This window comes from Gallus gallus, chromosome 18 (genome assembly GCF_016699485.2).
Source record: "Gallus gallus isolate bGalGal1 chromosome 18, bGalGal1.mat.broiler.GRCg7b, whole genome shotgun sequence".
NCBI classification, from domain to species: Eukaryota; Metazoa; Chordata; class Aves; order Galliformes; family Phasianidae; genus Gallus; species Gallus gallus.
Window position 1 is genome coordinate 10876008 of NC_052549.1, and position 26950 is coordinate 10902957.

At 54.5% G+C, this 26950-nt stretch overlaps 1 protein-coding gene and 1 non-coding gene across 4 annotated transcripts in view; both read right to left on the bottom strand.

Annotated features, from left to right (window-relative positions):
* Positions 1–26950, bottom strand: part of CACNA1G (calcium voltage-gated channel subunit alpha1 G) — a 108362-nt gene that overhangs the window by 53410 nt on the left and 28002 nt on the right. For 2 of the 3 annotated variants that reach the window (XM_040649886.2, XM_040649884.2), the window contains exons 4-16: positions 26003–26100; positions 24488–24647; positions 22925–23216; positions 22368–22460; positions 20167–20959; positions 20032–20076; positions 18809–19170; positions 8441–8592; positions 7781–7966; positions 6598–6712; positions 6236–6391; positions 2545–2613; positions 394–487 (exon numbers count right to left, since the gene is read on the bottom strand). In XM_040649886.2, the coding sequence (XP_040505820.1) occupies positions 394–487; positions 2545–2613; positions 6236–6391; positions 6598–6712; positions 7781–7966; positions 8441–8592; positions 18809–19170; positions 20032–20076; positions 20167–20959; positions 22368–22460; positions 22925–23216; positions 24488–24647; positions 26003–26100 (2615 nt within the window). The remainder of the gene's footprint in view (positions 1–393; positions 488–2544; positions 2614–6235; positions 6392–6597; positions 6713–7780; positions 7967–8440; positions 8593–18808; positions 19171–20031; positions 20077–20166; positions 20960–22367; positions 22461–22924; positions 23217–24487; positions 24648–26002; positions 26101–26950) is intronic. The other variant, XM_040649894.2, reaches the window with a different exon arrangement.
* MIR1637 (microRNA 1637) lies at positions 14884–14948 on the bottom strand. Its single transcript, NR_035126.2, has one exon. It is a non-coding gene; the product is annotated as a microRNA 1637 (primary transcript).

A 26950-nucleotide genomic window follows, 5' to 3' on the forward strand; every position in this document is an offset into this window, starting at 1 on the left:
GAGAATGGGATTGGGTACCAATGAAGAGAGCAGATCCCTCATATATGACCCCTAACCTTCCACCAACACCCACCTGCTCCTCCTCTGCAGACCCCTGCCTGCACTGGGCTCCCTCCCTGCTCTCCTTCCCCCTCCTTCCCACACTCTCAGGGCTTCCTCCATTGTGCTCCCGTGAGGACACTCCAATAGAATGGATGTCAGATCTGAATGTCATCACATTTCCTTTGCCTGCAGCTCACGCTCCCAGCTCTGCAGCACAGCCTTCCAGCTGGACAGTGTGCCACAGCTGAGATGAAGCCATTGTCCCCAGGAGGGATTTCCCACCCAGGATACATTGTTTTCACAGCAGAAGGGGTTGTGACGCATGGCAGGTGTCCCGGGCTCTGTACTCACAGACTGGGTTTGACAAGTTTTTCTTCAGTCCACCCTCCTCTTCCAGGCTGCGGAGGAAGAGCTCACCCTCTGAGTCGGACTTGGATGCATCCCCCTGCAGCAAACAGAGCACTTCAGCCAGGGGGAACGAGGGGCCGCCTGCACAAACACCCCTCGAACACACGGAACCGCACTGCCAGCACCACACCTACAGATCCACCGAGCTGTGTACCACGATGCAACACCACCTTTCACAACATGAGGCATGCACATATTTATACCACAGACTAATTAACCTCCTACCAGGAAGACTGGCTGCCTCTGATTCCAAACACAGCCCCAGAAAGGGATCAGGGAAATAAAAAATAAAGAATGCATTGCTTATGTTTTTGTGCTGCGGGAATTGCACACCGATGTCAGGGAAGGATGAGCAACGTCAGGACAAAAGTTGACCCTCCTCATCTGTCTCAATTTATACACCATGGCTTGAAACTCCCCGTGTGTGGGCAATCCCGTGGCTTCCTGGTGATGCTCAAAGAAGCCACCAAGGACTCAGGATGCTGACTTTGCATTGCAGCCATGGGCACACAGTTGACGGAAGACCCAGCAGTGCAGAGAGGATCCAATGTCTGCCCCTGGGTGGCCAACAGGTCCAGCTGCAACACAACAGAGGTCTGGGGGATTTACATGAATTTTGAATCCTGAGAGCTGCTGAGAACCCAGGCTCAGCACCCACAGAAGGGCTGAGGTTTACCATGGCTCACGGTGTGCTCACTCCATCTCGCAGCACACACCCGGTGAGGGACTTCCCTGCACGCTTCTGTCCATTGGCACTGCAGAAAGGTGCTTAGGGTGTGGTATAGTGAGCATCCATCCGGTGGGAAAAGGTGCTCGCCAGAACCATGCCAATCCACCAGAAGAGGATTTGAGGCTAAAAATGCTTTTCTGGCAAAAGGCACCAAACCCCAGCGCGATGCACATCGGGAGGGAAGAGAGGAGAGGAGAGGAAGGAGGGTGCTGGGGGGGGAAGCCAAGCAAAGTATCCCTTAGCTGGAAGGAAACAGGAACCCAGAACCCCAGCAAGGCCAAGCTGTCCCAGGTGCCCCACGGAGGTTTGGTGCTCGGGTGCCAGGAGTGGGAAAACCCAGCAGGGCCCCCAGCCTGCAGGAAAGCACAGCAACGTGGGGCTGCATTTCTGGAGTGCTCTGCAACAGCCCAGAGGAAAGTGTGAGGGTGCACAGCATGTGCAGAGATGGGAAAGCGGAGCCACACGGGGACTCCCCCAGCACCAAACCCCACATCTGGGGGCAGAAGCATCTCCTGCAAGCAGTGAGTGCCAGCCCCAGCGCGCTGCCCGTTACCTGCTCCTGCACTCCCAGCTTGCCTTTCTGGATAGAAAAGGGGTTGTGAGAGAAGAGGGAGTTACAATCCTGGGAAAGGAGAGCGTGTCCAGAGGGACCCCAGGGCACAGTGGCTCTGCCAGTGCATACCCAACATGACAGGATGCATTCGGATATGGCAGGAAGGGATTTTGTGCTGAAGGAAGAGCCAGACTTCTTGGAGAGGGCAGAAGGGGAAGGCAGTGGTGAAGAGAAACGCGCAGCCGGCAGCAGAGCAAGCCTTGGAGTGTGCTGCACTTGTGGGATGTGTGGTGTCCTCAGCCCCCTGCACACCCCGACCCCACATCCCAACCCTCATCCTGGGATGCTCGGGTGTCTCTGACCGACCTCACCCTACAGAGCATGGGGCTCTCGCAGGCTCCAACTTGATTCCAGCTCCCTTCATTGCCCCACATGGGACACAGGGAGCAGATGTGCCTGGGGACCAGCAGCACTGCCTGACCTGCATGGGTGTGAGCGCACTGCTTTGGTCCCGCTCACTGCAGGCCCCATGGGTGAGCTCACCTCACTACAGAACCGCACAGAGAGCTGAGCCTGGAGCCACCCTGCTCCCCAGAGCACCCACCTCCATTCCTCCAGCTCCCCCAGAGAAGGAAGGGACTTAAAACTGAGGCTGACTCAACGGTGAGGACGACAAAAAGAAAAGGGTGACACCCCGACAACCCCTGACAACACGACAGCTACGACGATGAGGACGGCAGCACGGCGTGTGACCAGGCACCACGAGGGACACAACCACGGGGTGTGGGGGCTCATGCGTGGCCGTACGTACCGCCGCCGAGTCGCCCGGCAGCTGAATACAGCTCAGCTGCCCGCCGGCGTCTTCCCGCTTGGAGATCTCCTGAAGGAGAAACAGGGCAGGGAGGGGGGAGGAAGGGGAAGGAGGGTTCAATTTTCACAGTTTCGACAGCAGAAATGAGAGGGAAGTAAAAAAAAAAAAAACCAACACGAGGAGAGGCAGGGAGGGGACGGGAAGGGCGGATGGAGAAGGGCGGCGTGCGGCCGCGATGGAGAGCTGGGGGAGCAGCCCCGACGAGGCCAGCCTTACCTTTAAATTAAGTGTTTCAGACAGAGAGCTTGATGCAGCTCCGAAGTGATAATTGCGCTAATGAAACACCAGCTAATTATTGAAAACACGATTTCTTCTTTTCTTTTTGCAGCTGCATAATGGGATCTTTATTTATTATGCCATCATTAGGCAGCAGCGGAGGCTTCTAATGAATGTTTGATTAACACAACATCAGCCCTCTCACAGCCAGGTGAAATACCTCCAAGCACCTCTTCTCAGCACCACAACTCGGTGCCTCCCGACCCACTGGGGAAGCAGCAGCACTCGTGGCCCTTGGCTCACCAGCATGGGGTGGGATGTGTGGCCCTGAGCACGCTCACTGCTCGCCCTCACTGCTCCTCGGGGGCAAAGCAGCGGTGCTCCAGCCTGCAACCCACAGATGGGGAACTCGCCCTGCTCCCAGCTGGGATGAAGAGTTTAAGAAAGACCGATCCCTCACAACCTGGAGCTTTCTATGATTCTCTGATTGGTCTGGGGGTCTGCATGGGACAGGGGGTCTTGCTAGCCATGGACACTTAATTTAAAGTCTCTGTTTGTAAGAGAGAAAGAGGAGGAAAAACCATTAAAAGGAAACACAGAAACACTTTTCCTTCACAAAGACAATCCCAGTGAAACCGATAGGGGTGCAAAAGATACAGGATGTAACAAAAACACCATCCAAAAACCTCCACGTGGGGAAAATGGGCTTCAGTCCTTTGGTTGGAGTCCAAGTGCTGCTTTCTGCAGGTTCTGCTGCTGCAGCCGGAGCACTGCAACACCGTGCAGGCTGAGCACGGGGCTGGGGGTGGCCCCGGGGCGCCAGGGAGCAATTAGGGCACAAGGAAAGGAAAGGGGCAGAGCTGGGAGGGAGAATGAGGCAAGACGAGGCCGGGAGGATCGCCAATGGAAGAATGCACGTTGGAGATAACGTTGTCAGGGAGTCCCTCGTGAGAGGAGCTCTGTGTCTGACAGAGAGGAGCCATTGTTTGCTTCAGAGAGAAATCCCCAGGGCAGAGACCTGCGCTCAGGCAGCGATTTCAAATGAGCAGCTCCATCAGATGGGGTCCCCCGCTCACCTTCCCCGCACAAACGCCCGCCCTGAGTTCAATCGGAGAACGTGCGCCCAAAAATAGCCGCGCTGCGTCACGTCCTGAGGTGCTCCTGCACCAGAGCAGCAGGTTGCCAAAAAGAAGAAAAAATAGGGGGAGAAAATCCACCCGGCAAAATATATTGCTCCATATTCAAAGTTTGGAACAGCTCCTTCTTCTTTCCCGATTGCTTATATACATTTGCTGCCTAGCAACTGGGGCTGCAAAGCCACGCACTAAAATTAACGAGGTGCTTGCAGATTGAGGAAAGGCAGTCAAGGACTGGGGAGATAAAGGCAGCCGCCCTGAGATTGTGTTTCAGCCCGGAAAGCTGCAGGAGAATGGAAAAACACCTCGCCCAGAGGAAGGGTCGAGCGCAAGGGCTGGAGGGGGGACGTGGGGTTTGTTTACAGGGAGAGATGATCCCTGTTAATTTTGCTGAGGAGAGGATCCTTTGTGCGCTCGCTGGTGAAGCCCAGAAGGAGAGGTGTGTGGGAGCTGCAGGGCTGCAGGGCCGTGAGGTCCGGGTGCTGTGGCTGTGCTGGGTCCCACCCGTGGGCTCCCGGCCCCAGCAGCTCCCGCTGAGCTCCCTCTTTCACCCGCTCCATTTACCGGAGGAGCACCGAGAGCTCAGAATAACAAGGATGTGGAAGGAAGATGATTAGCAAAACACCTCTCTAAAAGCCTGAGACCCAAAACAGCACTGTAAGCAAAGTGGTTAATTGCATGAATCAGGTGCAAGGCCATCAAATTCGCGGTGGTTGGGCAGAGCTATTGCCCGAGGGGCAGAGAGGGCTCCGGGCTTTGGAGGCTGTGCTGGTCGTGGTCCCAGCACTCAGTGCTCTCCTCTCGATGCCGGCGCAACAGAGACGTACCCTTAAAGCTGCGGTCATGGGAACAAAACCGCAGCGTTGCGGTGAATGACAGCGAGCGGAGCTGCGGTGCCAGCTGGCTGCAAGCGAGCGGGGGAAATCGCTGCCAGCCAGAAGCAAGCAGAGTGCCACGTGCTCCAGCACCAAACCAGGCGGCGGGGCTGGGGCTGGGGGGGGTCACCTCCCCTGGGGACAGCAGGGTGGGGAAGGGGAGGCTGCGCAGCCGGGCTGAGCCTTGGGCGAGACACGGGGCTCTGCCACTCCGGCGACCTTCAGAGAATCAATTTGCTCGGCTGAACAGGCAAAGGTTTGGTTTCAAAGCCGTCATCGCTCTGCGAGCAGTCAAGGAGCCTTCTACCTCTTCTCACTCGGGCAAAGGAACACTGAGCTATGGAGGAGAACCTGGCGGTGACCTTCCCTTCAGGCTGAGTGGTGAGGGGGGGTTACGGAGAGAAATGGCCACAGCAGTAACAATTAAACAAGAAAACGCCGACACAGAGAGAGATGATACAGAAAAATGAGAGAACTTCTTCTAGCTATTTCCTGGTACGATTCCATTAACGTAACTCTAGATTGCACTGCAAAAATAATAACAATAATAAAAATAAATACGGTTCTGTGCATAGCTGCTCCCAGGCTGGTAGGATATTAGGACACACAAGCAACAAATCTTAAATAATATTCCACTGCTCCGGCTCACTTATCAGCAGTGAGACAGCGTGTAAAAGCACAGCCATAGAAGCAGTCCCAGCGGACAGCTTTGGGCTGCTGCTCCCCCTCTGGTCCCCGGCAGGACGCAGCCCCCCACCCCTCTGCACACTGCAGAACTCCTGTGGGGTGGGTGGGCACCGCAGGTCCCCGCTTTGGGGTGCAGCTCCCGGCTGGGCAGCTCAGACACAGCAATTACAGCTCCACGCTGACCCCCCCAACCTTCCCAAAAGCCCGCAGCACCCTGGGTGCCGCGTGGAGTTGGCAGGGATGAGGACCAGGTGCCTTAAAATGGAGAGCATTGCGGTGCTGGAAGCAGGAGGAGCTCCATGAGCACACACCGCCAAAGAAGTTAATCACACTCCTAATCTCCCAGCAGCCTGCGTAAGTTCTCAGGAAGGGTTTTAATCTGGCTCACAAACACGGAGAGAACTGTTTCAAAGGCACTGTCATAGCAGTTATCCCATCTGCAGTGCCTGACTCACCGCTGAGTTCTCCCTCCTGCATTAATGCTAACAATGCTTTTCATTTAAGCCCTTCATTTAAAGGACTTGCTGTATCAAACTGTACTTCAGCTAAGCAGAAAGAAGGAACAACAACAAAAAAAGACCTCATATTTTTCCCCACTTCTTTTCATGTACCACTGGTCAATGCACTGCTGCCCACTTCGGAAATCACATTCCTGCTGCAGGTCTGCAGGCCCTGAAACGTTCAAAGCCAACAAAGGCACGAGTGAGAGAACATTACCTCCGTCTGGAAACCCTCCACCAGGATGGCCACCAGCAGGTTGAAGAGAACGTAATTGCCAAACGTCATGAGGGCAATGAAGTAGAGTGCTGCCCAGGAGGAGGTAGATGCCATGCCGTTGTAGAGGACCTTGTTCCAGTCTTCCTGGGTCAAAATCTGCAGAGAAAACATCTCAGGAGTGTGGAGACAGAGAGCAGCATGTTGGCACCTGCAAGCATCCCGGGTTTGGACACGACCCCCATCTGTAACTACCATCCATATTTCAATGCCTCTGCAACAAGAGCTCCACCAAGCCGTGCCGCAGCCGCCCCACCCCCCACAGCCCCACAGGGCAGCAGGTCGGGCTGCTCAATGCTCAGTACCTGGAAAACAGTGACGATGGCCCAGAGCAAGGAGTCGAAGTTCTTCCTGTCGGGCAGGGTGTCGCCGTCCCGCTCGGAAGCAAACTTGCAGCCAAAGAGGTGCATCCCCAGAATGCTGCGAGGAGAGCGCAGTGCTGAGCCGGGGCTGCACCGCCGCAGTGCCGCTGCCCCCGGCCCCAGCAGGGCCCTTCCACCCCATTTCCTGACAGATGAGTCATTCCTGCGCTGAAAGCACACCTCGAGAACGTGCAAACTGAGAGCCAATGTGGGTCAAATCTGTCGCACGGCTTCAAAAAGTGAGCCCGCTCCTTCCCTTTCTTCTCCTTTGTGTTTTGTCAGTCACAACATTTTGTTTCAGCTCTTCCCAAACAAAATGTTTTGACTTTCTGCTTTGCGCTGACACAATTTTCAGCAAAACAGGCTTAAACTGAAGAACAAGAAGACAAAAAGGGCTCCTGTGAAAAGCCTGAATGGAACATATCAGGGGGCTCGGCACTTCTTTCCCGATTTTGACATGAAAACAGAATACCTTTCATTTCAGATTGAAGCTAAAGGAATAATTTGGCTTCCCCTGCTCTCGGCCAGTAACCTGAATAATCACATTATTCACAGCTCCGTTCAGCACGGCGGCAGCAAACAGCGCTTCGGAGCAAAACGCCTCGCTGGGAGAAGGATCACTGCTGCACAGAGCAGAGCAGAGCGGCTTTCATCAGCCTTCCGGCAGTGGGACAACGGAGGAGTGGCTGTTTTGGGGCTTCAGATGAAATTCAGACCCAAATCCAGGATTCTGAGGCTACCCCAAACCTACGGCTAGCATTCCCACTGCAGAGCTTTGCTTCTCTGAGGAGGCCGTGCCGAATCAGGAGCACCACTTCCGCTGCCTTTATTTTAGCAACATTGCCCTCTTCCTTCGCAGTATTCTCAGCACTGGGCTCGTCTGCGTGGAATGGGACAGATGTCTCGGGGTGGTGTCAAGGAATCATCCAGATGAAGGATTTTCCTTGCAAATCATCTCGCGAAGACAGATGTCTCATTTGGCCAGAATTAAAAGAAGATTGTCATCAAGCCACTGCCAGTGCTGCTCCGGGACTCTGAGCTCAGAAATGCCCCAGCACGGTCCCCTCACAGCCCCACGGGATCCCACTGAACACCCCGGAACGCAGAGCTCTCACCGAGCACCCACCTAAATATGAAGATGAAGAGCATCAGCAGCATGCAGAAGGTGGCCACGTTGTCCATGGTCTTCATGAGGACGACAAGCTGCCGCTGCAGGGCCGGCATGAAGCGCACCAGCTTCAGAACCCGCATGAGCCGGAAGGTCCGCAGCACTGAGAGCCCCCCGCCTTGCTGCCCCACGATCTCCCACACGCTGAGAGGAAAAGAGTTCGTTGTGGGATGGGCAGAGAACACCTGGCACGAAGGCATGGGGAGAAGAAGCAAAGGAGAGGGGGGAATTCGGAGGGAAGAGAGATGGGGAGCGGGAAACCCTCCCCAGGCAGAGCGGAGCTCTCAGTGCCTCCTGGAGCTGAACCCCAGCAGGGCCAGAAGCCCTCAGCTGCAACCACAGTCCTGTATGTGCCCGAAAGCAGTTATTTAACTGGGCACTGGTTGTGCCATTTGGGTCCCAGACTCTCCCAAGATGGACAGCTTTCTGCATGGGCCTCTCTCTGAAATGACCAGAAAATAACCCCAAAACATCTATTAGCAATTGTGTCTAATTGTGTTAACTTACAGCAGAGAGAAGCGTCATAGGAAGGCAGTTATGCCCACTCACCATTACATTCCATTTTAATGAGCTAGCCAATGAAAGGAAACGCAGATAAAGAAAGCTCTAGGTTTGTACCTAATCACCACGATGATCCCATCAAAGATGTTGTATGGGTTCTTAATGTAGCCGAAGGGGCCGTAAACGAGGACTTTCAGCAGCATCTCCAGGGCAAAGAGGCTCGTGAAGACGATGTTGCTGATCTCCAAGGCGTTGGTGAGCTCCTCCGGCTGGGAAAGAAAGGGAGGGATGGTTTGCTGTCCATTTGTTAGGGACGGGCACACTTCCACCTGGAAATACAGCCAGCCCAAATAGCACAAGAGTAGGAACGCTGAGGCTGATGGTAGCGGGACCACGTGGCAATAGCTCACTTGAAGCCCAGGAGAGAGAAGGAAAACACCATTAGATATTTCAGGTTTACACATCCATTGGAAACTGAGGAAGTGAATCCAGATGTGGGCTTTGCGTAAATCGCAGCGTTGCCAGTAGGTCTGTGTCAAAGTGTGACGGACCAAGAGATTTAAGCTAAACCTTTCCACAGCAGAGGCTTTGGGTGCTGTGACTGAAATACCTCCAAAACAACTCCCTGTCAGGAGACCTGAGCACCGCTACTGCAGAAAGGGCCCATCCCGGTGTTTCAGTCAGGCAACCTAAAAATAGAAGTAAGAAAAAACCCAGCAAACTGACTTCCAGCAATCTTGGCCCTAAATTAATGCCTTTTGTGCTTTTCTGACGTACTTCACAGAGGGTTCCCAACAATGCCTGCAGACACCGAGCGCTGCGCTTTCCGTGGCGGGTGGGCGGGCATAATTGGAAAACATATGGCAGGAGACAAAAGCGGTGCTGTAGTCGGGGATCAGACTTCACCAGCACCACCAGGAGGAGGTCTGCAACCCAAAGCCCTTTTCCCCGTTTGACCCCAAAGCACAGCCACAAGCACAGCCCGGCCACGGGGCCACACGGGCTGCAGGTCCCAGCCCCAGCGGGCGGTGTGGGAGCCCAAAGGCTTGGTGTCACCGTCCTGCTCAGAGCATCATCAGCTCTGCTTCAGAGACAGGAGAAACCAAAGATTTTATAGTTATATGCTGTCTATAAACAGCCAAATCCCCATGGACTTCCAGCCCCTGCTGTTTCTGTGTGTTGAAGTCTCCAGGCACAGCTGGCCAAGCCCGTTTAGCTCAAGTTCCTCCACCTCAGAGCGGTGGCAGCTGGGGACCCAAACTGCTCTGACGTTATCTCAGCAGTGCAGCAGTCCCGGAGGACCTGCGGAGGTCTCAGTGGGACTCTGTGATGACAAAGCAGCAGTCCCCAGGTGGCAGAGCAGGAAATGGCAGCATCAACAAAGAAAAGTAATTGAAAAGGAGGAAAGGGGGATTTGAACGTTTCCTGCATCTCAGACAACCTGGTGGACGAGCATCCCCTTGGCTAGCGTCTGCCAAGCACACACCTGACATGATCTGGAGCTCAAGTGCCAATGTCTCAGCTCTCAATATTAAACACAGTGCTGATTTAACATTCCATCCCTTCGGGAATACTCAGACATGAAGTAACAAACAGGCTGGGAACCCATACACCATGCTGCACTCCAGGACAACTTCAAATAGCTGAAAGTCTACATCAGTCCCCAAAAATGCCAGCTCATGTAGAAGTGCCCCCGTGCTGCAGCAGCAGAGCTCTCACCATTGCAGCAGCAGCACTGTAGGGAAAGCAGTGTGCTCCTGGCACGGCCCCATGGAGCCCTGCTGCTGCCTGCCGTGTGCCCACCAGCAGCCCTCCCTCCCTGTTGGGTTGTACCCAAAAACCACCTGCTCTCTGCTGCTGCTCCACGCGATCTTTCCTATTTCCTTTGCAGAAAACGATCCAAACACCTGAGATGCTGAGCGCACATTATGAAAGTGGAGCGGGATCTCCTGAAACTAAATGGAGAATTGATAACAAAAACCTGAGATTAATGGCTCAAAAGGACTGAAATAGGCAGGGAAGAAGAGGTGCATCCCAGCACAGCACAGTGCTGCCACAGGGAAGGAGCATCCCAAAGAATTATTCTGCACTGGGAAGCAGTGCGTCCCAAGGCAGCGAATGGGCACTGTGAGTTACTCAGAGGGTTTCCTTGGGGTGCTCCCATGTGGGTGATTCCCATGGCACAGCTCATGGGGTTCCATTTGCCTCCACATGCCTTCCAAGGGATGCATCGCCGCTGTGCCATGAGCGGTGCTTTCACACACCTGGGAATTATCTGTGGGGATGGAGGTGGGCTGAGCTGTGTGCCCGCCTGAGGGGATGCTCACCCTGCAGGGACTCAGAGCCTGCGGGCACCTCCAAACCCCAGCTATGGGATTCCCAAGGAGCCACAGACACATGGAGATAATGAGACTGCTCAGAAGGTGCTGCTGCCTTCGGGAAATCACAGGCATGTCTGAAGCATCCTCCCTTTGGCAGCAATAAAATCCTGAGGGGAAGTGGCTTTTCCATCCAGTGGGAATTAAAACTGTCATCTCAAAGTAGATGGAAGAGTTTCAGATGTGGCCAACTCCAATGTTCTGAAAGCCTTCCATGTCAGCCCCTATTCCCTCATCCATTTGCTCTGTACTGCAGATTGAAATAGGAAAATATAAATAAGTCAGCCTGAAGAAGAACACGGAAACTTTCGTTCACAAAATGTTCAAACAGATGCTTCAAATATCTCAGATAATGTATTTATATATATATATATGCATATATATATATATAAAGTGAAGTCTGCTAATTTCCTCATCAGTAGCAGCAGTGATTAATTACAATGAAAACATCCTATGATTAAAGGAGCAGCACCCAGAAGCAGCGAGATGCAGACATCAGCGCATCCTCCATAAAGCCCGAATTGTGTCTCCAGGACACTCTCCCCACCGGACACACAGACGTGGTGCCCTGGATACATCACCCCCTGTTAGCTCTGTGTTTGCACAGTGTCAATGTGTTGCTGTACCGCACGGCACGTTGATGAGAGCTGGCAGCACATAAAACAGGAGAAGCAGCAAACAAACACTGTGTGGCAAAGCAACACGGCAGGGAGTGGGGTACGGGAGGGGCGAGGTGGGCTGGGGGCACGGGCACACAGAGCACCCCAAATTCGGCCACAGCAGAAGGAAAGCATCCATCCCATTCACCTCCCTTCCCCCATGCAGGCTTGGGGGAGCATCCCGAACCTGCCCCAGAGCTCACATGGGCTGTGCTCCCCTGTTCCCCACAGTGCGGTGATGGAGTGCTACCAAACACCCTGGCACGCCTTGCAGAGAGCTTACGAGACTTTAGTTCCTGCCTTCCTCCAGCCATGACAGCAAAATGACCGTGCCACGACCCAGAAGTTGGAATCAATGGTCCTTAATGGGTCCTTTCCAACTTAGGCTGTTCTATGGTTCTATGGCACACAATGCCCATCACCACTGGACCTACACACACAGGGTCCACATGGGCACACCTGGAGTGGTTGTGCCCTGCCAAGGGGTGTCTGCACCTGCCCAGAAGCACCAGAGTGGCCTTCCCCTCTATCTATCTCCCTAACGACAAAACAGAACAGGAAAACCTTCCATTTCCCAGTGTGAAGGGGTGCCTGGGGGCGGGGAGGGCCCCGCTGAGCCCAGCAGAGAGCATCAAGGACAGCACAAACTCCTGAGCCATTCCCCGACTGCAGAACAGAGCCCTCCTGAAAGCATTTCCATGGCAACTAGAGAAAAATGCCACAGAAAGAAAATAACGACCTCAGCTATTTCCCAGGAAACACCAACATTTTACTGAGTCATCACTTGCAGATTTTATATATATATATATATATTTACATAAGAAAAAAATCAAACAGGTCACATAAACAGGTGAATCTCCTCTCTCCTCAGCCTGATGCCCTCCCACCAAAGCCTCTCTGCACTCCCTGTGGGTACAGATGTATGCACTGCATCCTCCTCAAGGCCTGAGCAAGACCTGGGGCAAAACATAAGGAATTTGGATGAAGGGAAGCAGCCATCAGTCAGCAAAATGCCGTGTCCCACAATGACTGCCCGTCACTCAGAGCTGGCAGCTGGCTTCAGCAAGAAGCAGATGGACAAGGATTTACCCGTTGCCCGGGTCCAAGCTGTGCTGCGAGGCTTTCCCTACAGATACTTTGCCAAAATGGCTAAAAAGAAGAATTTCCCTCTTGGAAGAGGGCTCTGGAAGCAGCAGGATGGAGGGCTGTGCTCAGCTCCTCCACTCACCGCACCCCAACATGCATTTCCCAAAGCTGTGCCCCTGCACCCACCCCACAACTGCACCGAGAGCCCGAGGGCACCACAGTGTGCCACCCTGCCCCATAGCCCTGCAGCCCCGTCGCCCCACAGCCACTCCTTGGAGCCACAGCAGCTGCTCTGCCTGAGCTCCTCATCTCCCCCAGCCTGAGATTTCAGGATGAATATTATCCCAGAAAATGCAGGAGAAACACGGAGCAGCTCATCCCTGCGCCCGGGTTTCGGAGGAGCTTAAGCTGAACAAAAGCTGCATTTCCACTTGGTCACACCTTGTAAGCACTTGAGATTTAAAGCCCTCTATTTCTAGTTAAGCTCCACCAAGTTTTCAACTTATCTCCCCATTAGTACTTGAGAAGTACCGAGGGGAGGGAGGGGAAAAAGAAGCAGGGAAGGAGAAGGCTTTGCAGCACCTGCACGGATCTGCTGAGACCGCCTTCTGGCGCCCGAACGCCATCCCTGATGCCGGCAGGCGGCCGCGGGGGAACGCGGGTGGTTTTCTACCATCAGCAAAAGCACGTTCATAACGCAGAGCTGAAAAGTGGGGCCGAGCAGGGACACGGACCGACCTCCATCGGGGAACCTGGGAAGACGAGAGGTGATGCCTGGGAGAGCACAGGGGAAGCCGCAACCAGGGCATGAAAGCCGGTTCTCCCCCCGGGGTCACAACCGCAGCCATCAAAGCTGAGCGGAGAGGAACGCCCTTCTATCTGCAGAGCAGCGATGTGTCACCTGCACGGGGACGGAGCCATCTCCAGAAATGCACCTTGTGCCATTTGGCCGAGCAGAGTCTGCTGTGGGCGCCGGCAGAGCAGCAGTAGTGCGGGGCAGCTGAAACAACAGCTGTGCGGGGTGAGACCAGGCAGCGGCAGGAGCTCCAACCCCGGAGCCAAACGCACTGGGCAGGACTGATGCTCACAGCTCCCATTGCAGAGCTGAAGGAGACTTCAGGGGATGTCGCAAACCCGCGTCGGTTCATCCATAACGCATGCAGAGAACTGAATTGTCTGATAAGAGCTCAAATGTTTTCCCACTGCGTGAAATCTCTTTTAATTCTCAAAAGATTCCATCTCCAGAACCGGGATTAAGCCTGCTGTATGGGCAGCGCGCTGCTGCGGGCACACCTGAGGACTCAGCTCTGCAGGAGATTGGGAGCAAATCCATTAACAGACACGGGTTCCTACAGGACCTCATAAACCCCTCACGGTGCTGAGGAGCGGGAGAACCCCCGAGGTCCAAAGAAGGAATTACCCCCAGCGACAAACAGCCAGCTGGTTCTGAAGGCAGCCATCCCAGTGATTAACAGCTCCTATGCCTTCCATTAGCATCGATTTGACTCCCCTGGTCTCCAACAACAAACCGTTAATAAGAGTAATTTCTGCTGAAGCAAGAGCTAATTGAATACAACACGTGCAAATCTATAGGGCACCTTGTTTTCCTGCAGGCTGAGTGCCCCGCACAGCTGCAGCGCTGGGAAATTGGGATGTCGCCTGCTCTGAGCCAGCAGCTTCTGAGGGAGGGGAAGACTCAGCCGCTGCCAGAGCCTGGAGCTTGGCTGGGATGAGCTGGCACGGGGCTGGGAGATGTGTCACGGAGTTAAATAGAGACATGGGACATGCACCAAAGTGGAAGCCGAGCTGTCTCTAGGAAGCAAAGACATGCATGAATGCAGGACTTCACGGGCTCCTGGGATGAGCAGGCACTGCCCAGGGAAGGGAATCTCCTTGGTACAGAGGGACACATGCCTACACACAAGTGTCTTCCTGCATCAAAATCTAACAAATCAGATTTATAGGGGGAATCATCAAATTGCAAGCTTCATAGTGAAAAGGTCAGGATAGGCTGCTGACACAGAGTTAAGGGAGCCCAGCACTGCCTGGCATTGATGTGGTGCAGAGCTGATACTGCCCACTGGGATGGATGCTGCCTGGGAACAGGACTGGTCTCTGAGTCCCTTTGACACCCACCACTATGCAAATCCTGAGGTCCCTGGGCAGGTAATAACCACCAGCTCCCTTCTTCCCTTCGCACTCACTTCAGGCAGAAGTACATAAATGCAGTTTAGGTGGCTATCACAGAAGCTTGAACCTGCAGCTTAATGGCTGCTCCAAGCCAGCAGGTTACCTAAATCAGCTGCACGCGGTGACCCTCCCACCCCTCTCTCCATCACCCTGAGCACCTGGGAACGAAACACCCCGCACCGCTGAGTTGGAGGCTGCCACGTTCTGCAGCCTCTCCCGTGCACATCAATAGGCACTGTAATCCATTCCACCAGAGAGCTTCCCTGTGGCACAGATGGTTGATATTTCCGTGCCACAGCAGCTATCAGATGGCAGTGGTACCACTGACAACACCGCATCGGCTGTGCCGTCACACACCCGGCACCTGCAGCAGGACACAGCAGGATTTCAGCCTTAGATGCTGCTGTGAGCTCAAAGCCTCAGCAGGGCCCCTTCCTCCTCCCTCTGAGAGCGGCCTCCCGCTGCCATGAGCCGCTCTCCCTGGATGCTGTCCCAAAAAGCCATTCCCCCTTCGTCACCCCTCCAATTTGCTTTCAAAAATTGGGAGGAAAAAAAAAAAAAAAAAAAAGCATCTGTAGAGGTCTGAATGATTTCCTTCCCACAGCCCACAGGTTTGGTTCCACCCCCACGCTGCGGCCTCTGTGGCTTTGGAGCGGCCAGTGAGGACCCTCGGGTTGGGACCACGGCTCCTTCCCATTGCAATGGTGAAACGCCGCAGAGACAGCGGCTGAAATTCGAGTGCTATTCAAACAAACGGAGATGTGGGGAAGGGTTCATACCGAGCGAGTTCAGACGAGGAAAATCGGAGCAGCCAGGCGGCTCAATGCGAACCAGATTTTAAAAACAAAAACAAAACCCCGAGCCCTTCCTTAAGGAAGCTCTCACCGAATTCCTTCCCCTGCTGAGGAGTTCAGCATCACGCCTGGCGTTAAGCCTCCGCATTTCACTCCGAGGAAGGGCTTGAAAGAAAGGAAAGCAGCACATTGTGGAGCGCAGCCTGGCTGGGCGCCAGGGCCGGGGGGAGCGCAGCGCAGGAGCCCTCTGGTCGAGCAGCGCATTTTGCTCCTGCACTATGGCAGAACGAGCTTTTGCAAAGCCCCGGCATGGCTGCGGAGGCTCAGCTTCCCTAAGGCAAATCAGTCGATTGGTTCAGCAGCGTATTTAAAATCCCCCAGAGCCTACCCTGAAATCACCTTTCTATTTCCCTACCCAAAGCTAACAGTTTCTACCTGCATTTTGCTTCGGCTCCGTAGAAAAACAAGCTCTTTAGCAGTCACATCAATAATCCACAGCAATCTGCTTGTCGTTTCCCTGATGGAAAATTTCACACCGCTGCCCAGCAGCAGCGATGCACAGAGCGCTGCCCCTGCCCAGACCTCTGCCTTCCTCCTGTGGCAGAGGCACAGCTGGTGGCACAGGGGGCTGCACAGCCTGCCCACAGCACACCACTGCGCCCTGCCAGCTGCACCCACTGCTCACACACACACCTGAGCCACGTGGAAGCGGCCCCATGCCACGCAATAAAGTCAGCTGGGGTGCTGCCCAGCGGTGTCTGAAGGAGCTTGGAGGAAACTCAGCCCCTGGGGAAACGGCTGTTGCGATGATGTTACTGTAGATGGTGGTCTATAGAGGCGAGGTTTGGGATGGGAGCTTCTGAAGTGGGGGGTGAAGCCCTTGGGATGAGGACCAGGGTGCTCTTCTTGGCCTGGATGGCTGATGGAGGAACACAAGCAAACAGCAGGAGCAGGCAGGGAGCAGTGTTTTCAGCACCCCCTGGTTCCTATTATTCAGCGTGCTTTCAGGCTGCTGCTGTCTTCCTAAACATCCCAGCTGACCGTCTTTGGGCGGTGCCAGCTAGACAAGTGGCTGTGAAGACTGTCCCAGCCTTCCAGGCACAAAGCAGGGCCCTCCTGGATGCCAAGGCAGGATGCAAAGCCTCCAGGGGAGCTCACTTCTCCCTGGCTGTGGTGGGACCTCGGCTGACCAGCAGCAGGATGCTCTGCCGGTCCCAGAACGGCTGGATCCCACCCAACACTGCTGGATCCCACAGAACCACCCCATCCCATCCCAGCCCATCCCACCCCTCCTGCAGCACACAGCTGCTGGGGTATCCTCTTCCCTCCAGCACTGTGCTGGTAAGTAACACAGTGCTTTTGACAGAGCATCATAAAACATGGCCTGAAAGTATTTATCCTAATATAGCTTGGTGTGCTCATGGCTGCCTTGCGTAGAAAAACAAACAAACAAAACAAAAAAGGTAAATATTCATTAAATAAGCAGAGAGATTAATATAGAAATTCATGGAGTCGAGGACTCTTTGAGCCCCATCACCTCTCTGCAAACAATCACCCAACGAAGATAAATTTGGAGAGGCTGACCACCTGCGCATTTAAGAAGGCTCCTATAAAAGAAAAATCTCCCGTTTCAGTGTTTATCATCCCTGCAGAAAGGCCTGGTCCAGCATTTCTCCACTCCAATTCCTGCTCTCATAACTGTCAGATTATGAAACTGCAGACTATAAGCTTCTCAAGTTAACAGAAAAACACCTCTCTGTTCTCTGCCGCCACTCTAAGCAGATGAACTAATAAAAACAGGCTCAGCTATGCGCTCCGAGCGCCTGGGAGAAAGGAATCTGGAACAGTAGTAGTTCAAAATACTGTCAGAGAAAGCAACCACCCACAGGATCTGGAGTCCCCCACGCACATCCGCTTCCTTCACCTCGGTACCAGAAAACCACCAGAAAGAAGAAGAAATCTGCCTTTTGCCATCTACCTGCCTGCCAGGGCACGCTGCTGGTGGGGCAGAGGCCAGGATTTTCTCCAAGACAAAGAATTAAGGAGTTGCACTGTTGCCCTTGAGACATCAAGCCAGGAGCCTAACCATTCCATCCACCCATCCCATCCATCCATCTACCCTTCCTCCATCCATCCATCCATCCATCCATCCATCCATCCATCCATCCATCCATCCATCCATCCATCCATCCCAGCAGGACAGTTCCCATGCACACAGCAGTAGCCTGCAGCAGCACCTCCTGAAATGCTGAATGGGTGACCAGCGTTGGCCTCCCAGCCCTGGACAATCCCAGCACAGCAGATCTGCTGTCGCTTCCCATGCACTCAGAGGAGAAATACAAACTGTTATCGGTTTCTGTAAGCTGTCTCCCCGCAGGTTCCCAGGAGATGAGCTTTATTACTAAACAAACATGGACTCATGGAAGGTTCCCCTGCAGCTCTGTGAGCATCCCTGTGATGAGCGGCTCCCTACCTGTGGGACTACAGGAGCACAGCTACTAATGCATGCTGAAAACAAAGGTTAGCCAGCCAGACTGCATTAGGACGTCACGGGGAAGGCGCTGGTTTGAAGGGACACATTTAGCACATCTGAGTCTCCCTGGCGTTCAGGCACTGAGGCATTAATGCCATGGGAGGACACGGGATTTGGAGCCACTCTGCAGTCACCACCACCGGCGCTGCGGGCAGGGAGGGAACGTCTCCACATGCAAGCAAGAGCAAAATGTGCCAGAATGGGGAATAAACAACAGTGACCCGAGACACAGGGGGTTCTCAGAAGGGGCTGGCTTGGGACAGAGATGGCTGTGGCAGGGAGAGCCCCAGCACTCCAAGCAGCTGCTGGGGCCGAGCGCCAGTATGTGTGCAGCGAGGTTGTGCAGCATCTCAGCACCCAGGGCCGTGGCTTCCCCAGCACAAAGCACACACCTGCGGGAACCAGCCCAGCCATCCCATGCAGCATCCGTGGGGCTCAGGGTAGGGGAGCAAAGCATCCACACATGCAGCCACAAAAGGGACCAGATGGCACTTTCTGGGAGCAGAGCTTGTCATCCCTATGGAGACACTCCAGAGTAGCAACCTCTTTTCTTAATGACAATATACAGGGAAAAGCTCGGCAGGAGCACAGCCGCCTCTTGCCTGCAAAGACTGTGCTAATAGAGTGGAGGAACAGCCTGCGATGAGTCTATTTTGGATTCATCACACTGCTGCTGGAGCGCTCACCAGGGAGCTGAAGGCATTTGTTACTTCCCCCCCCGGGATGGTAAATTCAATAGACCTTCTGTCCGCGGCTGCACTGACCCCAGCTGCCACGTGGCTGTGGTGCCAGCATGGAGCTGAGCATCTCCGGGATGCGGGATGGAGGGAGGGCAGCCAGCTCACCTGCTCGTGGTACTCGATGCCCATGCTGAGCGTGTTGATGAGGATGGCCACCATGATTCCACGGCCGAAATATTTGCTGTCCACAATTTTCTGGAAGGTCTCGCACACCACGCGCCAGAAGGCCAGCACCCGGCTGCTGCTCCTGGCCCAGGCTCGGCCGCGCTGTGGGTCCCGCTGGTCGCTGTAGTGGGCATCCTGCGTGAACTCGTACACCCCCTCACTGTCTGAGTCCGTCTCGTTGTCTGTCTGCTCGGCCTCGTTGGCCAATGCCTTCAGGCAGTAGGGGCAGCTCTCGGGGCTTCGGGAGCCACCGTCCAGCTTGGTGCAGGGGCTGGCAATCTTGCAGGAGCTTGGGCAGGGACCTGCAATGCCAACATTTAGGGGAGGGAAACCCATTAGCCAGGACAGGAGCAATTCCCTATGCACAGTGACAGCAAAATGTTGTGCTCAATACAGCAGGCCACGAGAGCCTGCAGAAAGCAATCATCTCCCACAGCCCTGGCACATGGAGCTGCAATTAGCAGAAGCTTTGCCACCAGCAGAACTCCCTTCCTGCTCCCACTGGTTACAGATGCTCCAAAATGCCCAGCTTCCCCCTGCTCCCAGCTGCCAGGTGGCTCCTGGGATGACAGCAGCAGTGGAATGTTCTCCCTGGCACCAGCTGCAGAAATCCATGCAGCAGAACAAATGCAAACGCAGCGCTGCTGCAGCTCAGAGCCCAGATCTGGGGATGGGCTTTGGGATGATGGTTATGTGGCTTTCCCTGTACACATCCTGCCTGGAAAGGCCAAATCCTGCAGTGTTCAAGGCCACAGTGATGGGGTGGGGATGGCATTGGCTGCCTGAGAAAGCCTGGCATGGAAACACTTCTTGGAGGCTAAATGCGTTTGAGCTCAGTTGGCTCATGCTCTGAAAGCTCAAGATGTGGAAGGGGAACAAGCACCTTGCAGGAAAGGTGTCAAACCCCGCCTTTGGGAAAGCTGCACTTCGTTCCTGATGCCGTTTCAGTCTTCCTGAGCTGGGGAGTGAAAGGATGTGGGGAACACAGGGATCTGGGGAGTGGACCCTCTGATCACAGGATAAACAGCATACTGGGAGGAGATTGAGAAGAGAAAGAGAACGGGTTCATTACAAACAATCATTTCCCTTGGATTTGTTGAAACCTCCCTCCTGGTTTGGGCTGAGATGCATTGGGTTGGTTGGAAGATTCCCATTGGCCTCACCTCGAAATCCATCACCTTTATCCGTAACATGGACCGAAAGGAACCCTGGAAAGGTGTAATGGAAAGAGAAAAGTATGAGGATGACGCTCCCATTTCTGCTCCACAGCCCTGTGCTGACCCCAGCCCTGCACTTACCCGTGCTCTGCGTCTCCAGCAGTTTGTGCATGGTGCTGTAGGGCCCTGGTGGGATGTTCAGCCCGCTCAGCGTGCTGCTGCCAGCCCCCATTGCCTCCTCCCCCAGGCTCTTCTCCTTCCGCACCTCATGGGAGGTGCTGGGGTGCACTGTGGGGTACACCTTGCTGCCCATCACCACGCTCCTGGGGATGTCCTCTGGGCTCGGCTGCGGGAGGGCCACTCGGCAGCGCAGTGGCTCCACGTGGCAGTCAGCATGATAGATGCTATGGACGGATTCAGTGCCGCTGGCCGTGGCGGTGGGAGCCATGTGGGGGTTTGGGGCCGATGGGGGAAGCATCAGTCGGTTGGTCCCGTTGTGGAGAGAGCCGGTGTCCACGTCGCTGATCTCTGGGCTGGCGCGGGGTGCCCGCAGGTTCCCATTGCCCAGGTGGTAGTGATGGTGGTGGTGGTGGTGGTGGTGGATGAGGTGATGCACCGAGGACCTCCTCCTGGAGCGACGCTTGCCAGCGTGCCGCTCCACTTTGCTGGCAGGGCTGGCCAGGAAGCCCATCCTCACGCCCGCCACCCGGTAGAGCTCCACCAGCTGCTTGCTGCCCTTCCGGGCGATGTACACCAGGTACTTGAGGAGCTCGTCGTAGCAGCTGCCCGGCTCCGAGAAGCTGGCCAGGGTGCTGGCGTTGGACAGGTAGCGCACCCGCTGCTCCTTCATCAGCTGGCTCTCGCGCTGCTTCGTCTCGGAGAACTGTGTGGCTATCACCACCAGGCAGAGGTTGATCATGAAGAAGGAGCCCACCTATGGGGATGGCAGCCATCAGCCCCAGCCACTCCCACCCCACAGCCCTGCCCAGCCCCACGTTACCAGGCACTCCCACCCCAGTAAGGGCCCCGACCCCCAGGACTCCCACACCAGGGCTCCGCAGAGGATGTCAGAGATCAAAGGCAGGAGGAGATTATTTTGACAAAAAGCTTTTGCTCTTTTAAGAGGGTGTTTTTCTCTCTCCGCAGACGGCAGTTGTAATTATTGCAATTAGTGGCATTACGATGAATGTGCTGAGCCTTCCTGATAGGAGCGTTTTTTCTGGCAGCGTGTGGGTAGCTTGTGAGCAGATCCCTTTCCCCTGCTAACGGGATTTGCAGGTTACTGTTACGCAAGGGCATCAGCAGCCTGCATCCACAGCTCGGAGATCCCAGTTCCAGGCCAGCTCCCACCACGTCCTGCTGTCTGCAGATGCCAGCCTGGACCGCAAAGAATTTCTGATGCACTCATGGGCTCTCATGCACCACCAACATTACTGCACAGCAGTAGCAGTGCTTCCCTTCCTCTTCATCCTTATGGGAATGCAGAGACCGAGGGGTTCCTTCTTTTGGGGGGAAGCTAACAGATGAACCACGAAAAGCACTGTGGACAAAACAGCCTTCTCATCAGGGTTTGATGAGGATCAGAAACCCCTCCAATGGCCCAGTGAAGGACGTGCACCTATTTTGCTGGATTTGGGCCAATTAGGCAGGAAGAGAGGGACTCATCTCACTTATCTCAGCCACATCTGAGTGAGGCACCTAATGATCCTTTAGAGTCAGGAGAGAAATAGGTGCATCAAGTCTGCAATGCATCTAATTTATTTTGAATGTCTACCTTAGGAGCAGATGAATCACCTCCTAAAGCACCTATTTTTCTCTCCTGATGCTGAAGGGAGTCTAGACAATGAACTCCCCATCACAGCAGACTTTGCTGCTCGCAGCCCATCACGGAGCCCACCCCACAGAGCTCTTTGCAGGCTCTGCTGTGGATGGGTGCGGTGATGCTGTGGTGTGGGTGGGCTGTGGGCAGGAGTCCCTTCCTACTTTCTCAGCCTGAGCTCTGATGTTGGGGCTGCCTCCCCTAAACGTCCCTTCTGCGCCTGTTGGGCTCTTGGACACAGGGGAGCTCCAGGCCAACCTCCCCTCCTCCAGATCTGAAAACATGATGGGGGAAATTTGCCTGCTTTAAACTTAAATTCAAGGGGGCAACTATGGGGTGGGAGCATGGAGGACAAAGAGAGAGGTGTTAGAAGCAACAGCAAGTGTATCTACCAAAGCTTAAGAGCATCTTTCCTTCATGTTTTCTACCTCTCCCACGTGAGAGCAGCCTTTACATTCACTGTGCTCTCTGCCTGTCCCCCCTGGGCCACTCCACAACCGCGCGTCCCCATGAGGACACTCACAATGATCAGTAGGATGAAGTAGATGAAGTTGTAGAAGGAGTGTGCGTCCATGACGAAGTACATGATGTCCACCCAGCCCTCCAGTGTGATGACCTGATGGGGCAGAAGGGGAGGACAAACCCATCACAGCTGTATCAGAACCCCAAGGGAGCAGGCAATGTCACTGCTGGCTGGGTCAGTTCTTACACCCACAGCTGGTCCCAGAGCGGTGCCAGACACCAAGGAACCAAAAACCGCTCCCATTCACACCAATCCCGTGTTGCCATCTGCCCACAGTGAGGGCTGCACTCAGCCCTTCTTTCCCAGATGGACTTAAAGACAGCTTCAGCACAGTGCAGAAGGAAGAGCAGGCTCTGCACAGTCCTGCACTCACAGCGCTTGGACCAAGCTTTTATCCATGGAGGCATCTGAGCAAGCACCACGTTGTCTCCCTGCCATTTCCAGCACCCTTACACTACTACTATACACGTACAGCCTCAGGAGAGCGGTCACACAGCCCCATAGCACACGGGTAGGCACAACCCCTGCCCCACAGAATGGTTTCCATGCCAGCTCACCTGAAATATCGCAATCCAGGCATAGCCGATGTTATCAAAGTTGATGGCGCCCTTGAAGGGGTTGTGCTCCCCAGCAGAGCAGTTGGTGTAGTACTGGTTCCAGTTGACGCAGGATGTGTTGGTGGTGTCGTTGTAGGAGTAGTAGTCCAGGGTGCACTCCAGGCCCTCCTCCCTGCGCGTCGGGATGCTCCGGCAGTAGCGCATCCCATTCTCGCGGGGTTGGGAGCAGATGAAGGGGTTCTCGTCCTCATTCTCAGTCTGGTAGTACCGCTCCAGATCCACCGTGTAGGGGCTGCAAGTGGACAGAAGGGCTGCAATTTGCATGATGGGTGCGGGCAGCCTGGCATGGCGACAGCTGTAGCAGCTATAAATTCTAACGTCTTTTATTCTGCATTTGAAAGGGCTGTTGCTGTTATGGAGATTCCTTACATCTGGAAGTGCTGTGCTCTGACTGGGGGCACTGAGAGCAGGGCTTAGCCCAGCAGGTCTGCTCTGAAACATCCTTGCTGCAGTAAAATGGGAATCAGTCAGCATAAGCTCCTGTATCTCCCATCCTCCTGGAGAAGCTGAGCACAGCATGAGAACATCCACATGTAAGGACCTCCCAGGTTCCCAACCCAGTGCCTGTTCAGCCCATAGGTAAGCTGTAAATTCCCTCTGAGGGTGGCTCATCATAGCAAGCATGGCAAAACCCCTTCGGGGAGATGAAACAACCCACAGCTGGCCCAAAGCTCGCCGTCTGGAGAGCAAGGAGCCATCTCCTTAATGCCACCAGGACTCCCACTAAAGCTTGCAAAGACACTTTGAAGCCTGGTTCAGCCCAGTTAATTCCTGCAGAATTGCCTTTAATGCTGTTCAAAGCTCGTCTAAACCCCTGGAATTCTGGCTCAATTAACCAGTACCCAAACCCAATGCTTGGTTAGAGTTACTCAGTGGTGAAGCAGCCCCTCAGCTCTGCTGCTGTTCGCTTTGCAGGGCACGGCTCTCCTGGCTGTCCTGCAAGGGCACAGCCTGCAAGAGGGCTGCTGCTCATTTCGGAGATGCATGGAGAGGATAAGAGGTGCCCCATGCCAGCTTCAGACTGGAGAGCCCATCGTGACCCTGCTGTGTGCAAGGCAGAGATTTGGGGCCCATAGGGTCAGCTCCCAAGGAGTACATTTGGAGCAATGCACTCACACCGAGCAGCTTTGCTAAATGTATGACCAGCTCCATCAGCATCCCCGAGGGTGTCGGTGAGACAGCAAATGCCACACCAACAAACACCACCAGCTGCTGAGCAGGGTTCAGATCTCAGCGCCTTGACAAATGCAGAAAAGGTCACAGTTAATGATATGCTGCATTTACAAAGCCTGAGCTCTTTGTCCTGGCGGTTCTTCGGAGGCTCTTATCAATCACACAGCTTCCCCAGCACCGGCTGAGGGCTAAGGGCAGCTCGGCAGGACACAAATGGCAAATTGTCACAGCGAGCCGTGCTGGGGACTTGGTGGCATTTGGGAGCAGGGAGCATGCAGAAGGACGGGCTTATTGATGGAGGAGTGTGGCCGGAGGATGCCACGGACTCACATGCTGAAGTTCTCAGGGAGGAAGCAGCGGTTCCTGAGCAATCCTGCCCACAGCTGGACCCCCACGATGCCGAAGATGAAGAAGACGAAGAAGCAGAGCAGGAGGACGTTCCCCAGCATGGGCAGCGTGTCCAGCAGCAGCGTCACCAGGATGCGCATACCTGCGGTGAAGGGAGCGGTCATCCAAGAGGGACATTCGCTGTTCCCATGGCCCCCATTCTCCTCGTCCTCCCCACTGCAGTCCCTGCGGCCCCACAGCCCCAGCGACCCCCCACCCATCCCAGCCCCACTCCTGGGCACCCAACCTACCTCCCCCTCTCTCTCCCACCCTTCATCCCCCACCCCAGCTTCTCTTTCCCTCTGCAAGTTTTCTGCCAATTGCCAATCTCCAGTTTTCCCCAGATCCCACTCTGACATGCCCTTGCTCATCTGTATTTCTTTCCACATTTGGGATATATTAAAATTCCCTTCCTAATTCCCCTCATCCACCCTAAATCCTCCCTCTTCCTCAAAACACCGGCAGTTTATTCTCACAAGTTCAGGAACAGCCAGTTCTGTAACAAAGACAAATTGATGGTGACTCCGACTTGACATTTACACACAAAAAAAATTGATTTCATCTGACATCTCTGTAATATTCAGCTCATCTCTCTCCTTCTTTCCCATCTTCTGCATTCTCTCACTCGCTAATATTGATTCTCATTTAAGGAAAGTCTCACTGTTGCACCCTTTGCTTTGATACTCCAGTCTTTTTCCTCGCCTCCTGATGCTGTCATCTCCTCTATCACGTTTTTCCTTCTCCTCCTCTACCGGGGAGCAACCACCACACGTCAGCTCCTAATTAACTGGAACGACTTTCTGTGGTTACTGCATTTATCATCATATAAAACTCTCTTCTCCCTGCTCCCACCTTACATTTCTATCCCTTCGCAGCAGCACAGAAGCCAAGACAGACTACCCGGGATGTGAAAATGCATTAAGTGCATTACATCCCCAGTTAGACAGCGGCAGATGATTCAGCCATCCATCAGCTCAGCAGCTGGGAGAAAACATTGCTCTCAGGAGTCTGGAGGTGCTGCACTGATTGAAAGAGCAGCAGCATCTGGGTTAAGCATACGAGTCAGGACCAGAGAAACAAATGGAGTCTTGGCACCTCCAGTATGGAGGGACAGAAGCGACACCGATCTGTTCTCATCTATGCACTGGGTGGGTTCAGGAAACCTCTGTTTATAGAGTCATAGGATGGTCTGAATGGGAAGCACCTCTGAAGCCACGTGGTTCCACTCCCTGCAATGAACAGGGACATCCCCAGCTCCAACAGCCCCGTTCTTAGGACAGAAAAGAGATCATCTCTAGAGGGCGAGCATTTAGAATCGCAGACCATCCCCAGTCGGAGGGGAGTTGCAGGGAGCTGATCCAGCTACAACAGAAGGTTGGAAGCGTCCGTGTCTGTTCTTCCACCTACGGGTGTAGATACAAGGAGTTTGCATCCCCGGAGGAGCAAAGCCCAACTTACTGGGGACTCTGTTAATGGCCCGGAGCGGCCGCAGGACGCGGACGGTGCGCACGGCCGAGAAGCTGACGTTCTGCAGGTCCAGTGAGTACTCCAACATCCTGCAAAGCACAGCGGGGCGGTCAGAGGGAGTGGCACAAACCTCACCAACGCAGCACTGTGCGCCCAGAGCTCAGCGAGGGCTCTGCTCCCAACAGGAGAGTTTGCCAGAGGAGTTAATTAAAAGTTATCTGTGTATCAGAATAAAATCAGTGAGTGAGACGCCCCATACCAGCTCACACAGGTGCAGTGCTCTCCTCTCCCACCTGCTCTGCTTGCTTTTGCATGGGGTCCAGGACAGGAAGTCCCTGCACACTGCAGGGCTTACAACAACTGCTTGTTTGCAGTGCACAGCTCAGGACACCGCGGCACAGCTCTGCCCAGGACTGCCTGCTGCTGCACACCATCCCCATGCTTACATCCCAGCTGTGCCCCATCCCCGCAGCACCAGGACTCCTGCAGAGCCCCCACCTGGTTGGGGGCTCCAGCTTTGATGGTCAGAGCCTCATTTCAGCCTCAGAGCGTTCAGGATGAGCCTACATGTCAGCTCTTACACCAGCACTGCCTTTCCGGTTGCTGCTGAAGCTGCTCTTTGTGGCTGGTGTTTGCCCACCCCATGCATGGACACAGCACACATCTCCTCCTGCACTGCACACAGACAGACAGGCACAGCTCCCCCGGCCCTGGCACAGGATCCCCTGCTCACAGGGCACAGCCATGCGCAGGAGGGATCAACCCTGTCCCTGTACCCAGGGAGGGGACGTGGGGATGTCACCGTGCTGCAAGGTGACAGGTGCAGTTACCAGCACATCACATCCCCGCACGGAAAATCCACCATGCAAAAAGCCCAAATGTCATCTCTGCTCCAACATGAAGGCGCAATGCCTGTCACAGCTCCACGCAGACAAGTGC